The sequence below is a fragment of the Arachis ipaensis genome, chromosome B8 (genome assembly GCF_059453495.1).
Source record: "Arachis ipaensis isolate K30076 ecotype BB chromosome B8, ASM5945349v1, whole genome shotgun sequence".
Taxonomy (NCBI): domain Eukaryota; kingdom Viridiplantae; phylum Streptophyta; class Magnoliopsida; order Fabales; family Fabaceae; genus Arachis; species Arachis ipaensis.
Genome location: NC_142443.1, coordinates 16,730,027 through 16,738,305, shown reverse-complemented (window position 1 = coordinate 16,738,305; position 8,279 = coordinate 16,730,027). Strand labels below are relative to the sequence as shown.

Below are 8,279 nucleotides of genomic sequence, written 5' to 3'. Positions count from 1 at the left end.
TGTTTCCTTATAAGATTTTATATTCTATATATAATTTGAATACTCAAATTAAAAAATAATAATGGTAATGGCCTTGTATTGTAAGATTGAATACTCAAATTAAACCTTTGAAGACACTCATGTTTGACACCTGCAGCAGAATCAAAGACTGACAAAAATTGTGCTGATTTCGCACTCCATAACATAGTATGTTACAGAAGGTAACATGTCCAAAATAGATTAGTTTCTGTTCTTAGAACTTGGTTGACCATGTGAATCACAAAACTGTCTAGAAGCTCAGCATGTTTGTTGTGATTCCAAATACTTTATTTGCACGTCTACTAACTCATTAGTGCTAAACCAAAAAAAAAAAAAAAAAAAAAAAAAAACAAAAGAAAGCTCAACTACTTCATGTATAACTGTGTAGGTCAAGGAACATTTTACATTTCTTTGTTTTTTTTAAAAGATATCTTTGTTTTTTTAATTACAATAGCCTTTTGGACCCTATAGTATTGTTGGTTACCTAAACTAGTAATATTATGATCTCATTAACATTTTTGTGGGTCTAATCATTACAATCACAACATTTTTTTTGGGTGTAATGATTACAGATAGAGATAGTATAAATGGGTGCAATAGAACATGGAGGCAATTAGGCCTCATATACTAATGTTGATATGGTTGTGTTTGTTTTTGAGAACAGGACAATACATTGAGAACAGGACAAGACAAGATACTAATGAACAGAGACACAAAATTTTATATTTTTGTATTCTGTTTAGTGATAAACTAGAACAAATAATAAAAAAATTAATTTATTCTCATTTTTTTTTATTCAAAAAATTTAAGATGAAAAATATAATAATAAAAAATATAATTATAAAAAATTAACAAGAATAATGAAAGAAAAAATGAAAAATAAGTTATGTCCCTTATTAGTGTCTCCGTGTCAGGATGGACACAAAATACACTAATTCAGTGTCTCTAAACACATTGTCTTTGTCTATGTCTCCTCTGTCAAACACGATTTTGTGTTCTGTGTCCCTGTCTTAGTGTCCTGTCTTTATAAACAAACGCAGTCTAAAGGTTGTTGGCTTGCCCTTATAGCTCCCGGAAAGAAAAAAAAGAGAATAGAACTTAGAAACTGATTAAAATGTTAAAATTTAAGAATATCTAATTAAAATTTTAAGTAGTTACCTTGTGATCAAGTTTGGAAATTCTGATAATTAAATCCCTTTTCAACAATACAATTAGGAGGTGAAGTGAAAATATTCCTAAGACTAGGTAGAAGGGCCAATTTGGCATGCAAGGAAAGCTTGAATGGGAATGACTTGCATTGGAGGAAAAACCAAGTGTCAAGATCCTTCATCCTTGGCTGATTGAGCTGTCTATTGTGTAACAAGGTTATATGGAACATGACCAATATGTAGATTCCTAGTTAAGGTTTTTGACCAAGTAAGGATTGTAAATAGCATCTACAGTGATAAAAATTGTGATTCTTGAAAATGACAGCATTTGCATTACAAATATCAATGTTTTGCATTTGTATATCATCACTTATGGAGTGTGAGTTTGAATTTTCATCATATGGAACCCCAAAATTAAGGTTTGAACAGGAAAGGAGGTTTTATCCAAGCAAGTAAATTTGTAATTAGAAAATCAAACATGTTAAAAGTATAATCACATCATATATGCCACTTAGCGAGTGCAAGTTGTAGTACACATTTAAAATGTGAGTAATTATTACTTTAGAACAATATTTAACACCTAAGACAACACAAACACATTAGTAAATATACAAAAAAATGTGTTTAGAACTAGAAACAGATGCATAAAACAATGTTAACAGACATGTTTTATACTAGCTATTATAATTGGAGAGTTAAGGCCTCATAAACTCTCATCATGAGGATTTCTATACTTCTCATGTGATACAAGTTATTCATCAGTGTAAATTACGAGCACTTAGCATATAAGTTATCTCTATTATTATTATTAATATACAACTTTATATGTTGCTTAAGAATTACAATTGAAAGCCACAGTGTAGTGATAGGGGAAACCAATGTAACTTGAATAGAAGAATGAAAATAGAAAGGCAAGTTACAAGGTGATTCTATTATTTACACATTACAACTAATTATTGATATACATCTGTCTGTTATTTACAATGTGAAGAGAAAAAGGAAAAGGAAAAGGCAACAACATAGTATCCACAATTTTTGCATCGTAGTCAATCCCCTACTCCTCAAACTTCTCTACCTCTTCAAGCATATTATATATCAACATTGTTAATTAAGCCTCCAGTGCCAAATCAAAGAATATTTTCAAGCCTAAATGAATTGCAAGGGAAGCCAACAAAACACATCATCAGCAAATATAGCAACAAGTTCAACATATTATTTTCATGTTGGAAGATTCTACATCAGAAATGAAAATGTTACCTTGAATCAAATTCGTCGCTGTCTTCCTTTAAAATGATTCTTCATTCAGAGGCCTTGTGTTACTATTTACATACATGAGCTGGGCCTCCATGTTTAGATGCTCCTTTATATTATTTACAATCTCATGCTGAGTATTTGGTTTGACAGTGTCATTGCTATTTACAAAGGCCCCCATTTCAGGCAGCGCAAAATGAGCATCCCACTCGGTTCCTTCAGACTCGCTTTTAAATTCAGCAACATCGCCAACAGAATCGGTAACATATTCAGGAGATCCCAAAACAGCACCGGGTGAAATCCTGCCATTATTAGACAGTGATGAAGTTTGACGTGACAGTTGTTCATTAGTCTTGTTATCTGTAGCAGTAGTCCTACAAGACGGCCATAATTTTAGTTATCCATCAAGAATCAAGCCAGTGAAATTCCTTCATCAAACTAGACTACTTAACAGCAAGCATTAGTTTTCGTACAAATTCGGGTAACGATATGCTAGTTAAGTATTACAATAAGCAGCACACCGACATTTAATACCTAAAGCTTTTGACCTATCTAAACTAATTATTAAATTAATTTGTCATCAAACCTTGTTTGTTGCACTCTCGGGGTCTGTATATAGTCAAAAATTGGAATCAAGTCTTTCGACCTAGATTCAATCATGCGACTTGGAAGCTTTTCGATCTCAAATTCGCCTCCTGAAGATGCTGCTTCATTCATTATGGCAGATTCTTTTGATATTGAATGAAAATATATCTGGTTGACAAACAGGATTATGCATTTAAAATTTTAAATGTTAAAGCAAAAGGCAAAATCAAACCTTAAAATCAGTCCAAATTAAGATGATATACCTCTGGGTTTGCCCACAATGGTCTCTGAGCAGGATGCATTTGCAATTCAGCTTCTGAAATATACAAATGATGCTGTTCCTCAAGAGAGAGATTCATTTTCTTGACCCCATTCTTGATTTTAGGGCTGACGAGGTTGTCCACCTTCACTTCCTCAGGATATATTTTGTTGCTATCGGAAATTCCACTCTCGCCATATATGTCAACATTATCTTCTCTCCGACTATGTCTCTGACATATATTCCACTTGTGGATAGCTTCCACTACTAATCTTGCCTCAGTTTGCGGAATGGATTCATAAGCCGGGGTTATTCCTGAAACAATGGTCGAATCTTGACCATTTATTGTCCGCAAAGCATATTGTATCATGGACCCAGTAGGTGAAAAGACCAAAAGATGATTCTTTGCCTTGGAATGGTTCCCGTCAACATATAAGGCATTACGGAAAGATGAAGCAATAGCACCAGAGAGCAAACTCTTCCTCCCAGCTGCAGCTGCAGCAGCACCACTTACCGCTCCTCTCCAGCCATTAGCTCCATTCCTAATTCTGCTTACTACAGAAAGTGTGATTGGAGGCCCAGAGACGATAAGGCTCTGCTGCTGAGGCACTACTGAACTATGAGACCTGCGCATTGCTTGATTAGTCATAACTCCCATTCCATTATTTTTGGGCATAGGATTATCATCATAAGATTGAATATCTACATATCCTCCTTGAGGATTTATGGCAAATAGATGGCTAGTGCCCCTTGAGGAACTAATCATAATCCACTTGCTATCATTGCTAAAACTGATATCTTGTATAACCTGAAAAAGCCACAACAAGGAGAGTGATTATGAAAAGAAGAGTGATTATGATTTAAACCCAAGGCCAAGTGGGAACAAAAATGCACTGACCGCATTTGTGAAGCCACGTTGTAGCCTGTATAGATGAACATAGGAAAGACCAGCGTCAGATACTGATGAATTTTCATGTCCGGGAACTATCTTAAAAACATTGATATTATGCCCCTGGACTGAAGCAGTCACTAATATGGTGCCACTAGGATCAAAACATAGAGCAGAAATGGGACTCTTGTGGGCCCGGAATTGGGTGATGACGTTTTTTGTAACAATATCTCTAACAATGACCTGAAAGGAAAAAATAACAAAAGTATCCTTAGTATATAGCAATGGAGCTGCAAAGACAAAATAATGATGCTTCCACCCTAGGTAAAGTAACATGTAAGCCTCAAAAGCACTAGCAAAGTTGCAATAGACTTCTGAAGACACCAGATACGGTTTCAATAACAATATACTTTAAGGTACAGTCATAGGCTAGCAAAGCACAGACTAGTACATGGAACATGATGATATACGAGTAAAGACAAGATCAAGAACAATGATATTCACCATTCCAATGTTATCGGCATCTGTTGAATGGCCATTAGTGATTCCATTGCCCTTTGGGCCAGAATTTACAGATTGTAATGAACCATTGTTATCAGAGTAGTATCTGGAAAGTTTCTTGTACCCAATATCTCCAAGGGTCACAATTCCTGAAGCAAGCTGCTTGCTGGACTCTCTGGCATAGTGCGCAATTAAGCTCCCATTTGAAGAATAACCAGGAAGGCTTGAAGAATGTGTCAGCTGTTGTGGGCTGACATGCCCAGAGGCAGAGACTACAACCGGGCTTCCACTATATGCTAGCCATCTTGGACCCACTGCAAGTGGTCCGTAGCCTATGCTACCAGAACCGGGACAGCTCATGACTATAGGATTGGTAAGTAACGTATATTCCCTTTCTAAAGATGTAGCATCAAAACAGTGTATCTGTGAAACAATGACTCCATTAGTTATTTCAAGAAAGCAGGTATTGAAGGCGATTGATAAACAAAAATAAAAGAGAAAGTATACCTGAGTGGATTGAGCTACAGCAATTACTCGAGAACTGCACCTTACCGAATAGACAACTGATCTAAATTTCAGTACATGGACATAAGCATGGGATTTCATAGAATAAAACTGAACAGTGGTTGGCAGATAGTTGCCATTCATTTGGTCATGTGAGTTCGAAGTCCCCCCATTGTAAGGGGCATTTGACCCATCCTGAACATTGGTACCACTGGCAAAGAATCCATCGGTACAAACTACCAGCAGTGGGCGGCTATTTGCAAACTTGTCTTCTGATCTCTTTGATGCAATTGGATTTGGAACCATTTGCATAAAAGAAACAGGACCATCATGTCTGGAAACCACGTCACGTACATTGTTTGATTCATCAACATGCCAAACCTGGAAGCCAGAACGATAGCCTAGAAGAAGTACCTGCTGCAAGATTCCACCCTTGCTCTCCAACTTGTCAAATCCCGCCCAGATTACCTATGCGAATTTAGAATTGAAATCAGACATCACTGCTAGTAATAGATTGGAAATGTGAAAGGATAGAATAATCAATTATTGTCCACTAATAAGAAAGGAATAAACATTATTGATGTCACATCCAAGAAATCAGATCCAGCTGTGCTGAGAAATTGTTACATCAAGAACATTATTTTGATGTAATTAAGGATAGCAGTTCTCTAGACACTCACTTGAATCTTGATGGATCAAACCATTAAAATTTACATTCCCTTTCCAACAACTAATCCACTAGTCCAAACAAAATTCATCAAACAGCTTGACTATTCCAATAGCTAAGTTAACTTGATTGGCAATTGCAAAACTTACTTTATAATTAAAGTTAACACAAAAATATCTGAATGTAATTTTATTGTACCATATGTATGCAAGACATCAACGACATATTACATTCAGTTTAACTAAACCAACCCAATATAAAGAAAAGGAGTTAGGTAAATCGGTCAAATTCAGAATCCATTATCATGACACATTAAGTTCGTTTAAGAAGATTAATATGGATATCCCGAATGAGGTACAAAAAATTGGTGAGCTACAAGAAATTTCAAATCTCAAAAGATCTTTAGTTCTAGTGTGATCATGCAAGGTCAAAGTTCAAAAAAACAGGCAAGCTGTACAACCACAAAGGATGCCTTAAAATTAAGATAACTGTGTCCTTAAAATTAAGATAACTGTCTATCCAAATTGCAAAAACCCGTTGCACTACTCTCTTAAATAGTCCCTGCATCAACATGTTCAAAATTCTATCCTACAAAGTATCATTGCAGAATAAACACAACGAATAAACAAGGCACATGCTCACCCACAACTTCATAAAATAGTAACAGCAAAACTTCATCAGCAAGTGCACTAGTGAGCCTAATTTCCACAGAATAAAATCTTCACCCTGGACAGGCCCAAAATGAAGAGTTGCAGTTGCACACAACATACTACAAACTCTCTTTAAAAATATGCACCATAGCTCCTTATTCAAGCACAAAACAGTACTAAAAAGCTAAATTACTAATTAAAAGGAACTGAAATGCCAACAGAGTAAAGCAACTACATTCAAATATGCAATTGGGTTTCTAAGTTCTAACCAAATATCCATCCATTTAAACCTGATGAAATTGAACTCTTCACTGTAATCTGTAATCAGCTTTTGACACAATCACTTAACAATTTATAACACTTAAATCGCTCCCTCCACCCACTGTTGTGCCAGATTGACAAAATTGGTACAATTAAAAATCAATATATTCAGACATAAGTTACATACAAGTACATTAATTCTTGGATATATCAATTCGGTAATACCATAAAGGGACACCAATAAATGCAAACCAATTAACATCATCAAAATCTAAACTCATCATAAATTAATTACCATGACCAGTCTAGCAACTATCCTCAAAATCTATAGAACTCTTCCAACACATACCTGATCATGGTCAGCATCATCATCCCTATCAACAATTGATGAAGCAACCGATGCGGCCGAGCGGGCGACAGTTGAAGCTCCAGAGGAAACAATCCTTAGGTAGCTAGAGATAGCACGAAAGGAGCTGGGAATAAAGCCATTGGTTCTACCAACAGCAGCAGCACCACCACCACCAACACCCTGATGAAGAACTTGTTGTTTCTGTGAATCACTCCTCATCCCCATAACCAGAGAGAGAAATATAGCCACTCACCAAAAACACAACAATCACAGATTCTTCAAATTCACCTTCAAACATTCACAACCCTCCCAAAATGTGCACCCTCCCCTTTAATCCATCAACACATCTTCACCCTCTTCCACCATGGACAGCACAAAAAAAGGGAAAAGAAAATTCACATAAGTGCCTCCATCTCCTTCAATTTTTCTAAAAGCTTCCAAATTTTCAATTGAACCCACCAAATTCACAACAAACCCAAATCAAAACACGATTTCAATCCTCCAAAATTTTCCTCTTTTGTCTTTTTCTGGTTTCCGTATCAACACACGAAAAAAAAATAAAAAAAAAAAAACAACAGAAGACAAGGAAGGAACCGGTGGGAAAAGGAAAAACAATGATTCGGCCTTTTCCTTCAAGCTACAATCAAATTAAATTACTCCAATATTCACAACGATTTTGCTACTAATCACAAATGAACAATATAACTGAAATTTAAAAAACAATTACCAAAAAAATCGATGAAAAAAATAACTTTTTTGGTCTAAAATGATTTTTTCCCCTAAAATATACACATATACATGTTATTGGATTATGTACGATGATGAGAAATGAATAATACTGAAAAGGGTTTTTGTCCTTTTAGGTTGAAGAGGAAACACAAACTGCCGAACAATCGCCGAAGAACCGATCAGAGAAGAGAGAGAAAAAAAAGGTTAGAGAGAGAAAGAGAGAGATTGATTTCGGAATTAGAGGAATTGGATAACGAAGAAGGAATGAAGAAAAAAATAATTTGAGGAAATTGAAAATGGAAAAAAGAAAAAAAAAAGCGTCTCGGTTCACGTCTCTTGTGTTCTGTGTGTTGTGTAAAGGGCAAGATTTTTTTTCTTCAACTTTCGTTCTTTTTTTTTTTAAGTTGAAAATTTTTTAGTTAGGTTTGGTTTGAAGTTATGTTGTTGGTAATGGTGCTTGGCTTTTGA

General features: G+C 35.4%; 1 protein-coding gene across 2 annotated transcripts; it reads right to left on the bottom strand.

Moving 5' to 3' along the window:
• Positions 1-1,944: 1,944 nt before the first annotated feature.
• G18F (autophagy 18 F-like protein) lies at positions 1,945-8,254 on the bottom strand. 2 transcript variants are annotated; one of them, XM_016314986.2, is made up of 8 exons: positions 7,083-8,254; positions 5,159-5,623; positions 4,655-5,074; positions 4,160-4,393; positions 3,266-4,069; positions 3,004-3,170; positions 2,424-2,791; positions 1,945-2,312 (listed from the first exon to the last, which is right to left on the bottom strand). In XM_016314986.2, the coding sequence occupies exons 1-7, from the start codon at positions 7,305-7,307 to the stop codon at positions 2,452-2,454; spliced, it is 2,655 nt and encodes an 884-aa protein (XP_016170472.1). In that variant the 5' UTR covers positions 7,308-8,254; the 3' UTR covers positions 1,945-2,312; positions 2,424-2,451. The 2 variants fall into 2 exon arrangements, with proteins under 2 accessions (XP_016170472.1, XP_088352378.1); XM_088496252.1 differs by having other exon boundaries at positions 4,655-5,623; positions 7,083-7,349.
• Positions 8,255-8,279: the final 25 nt, after the last annotated feature.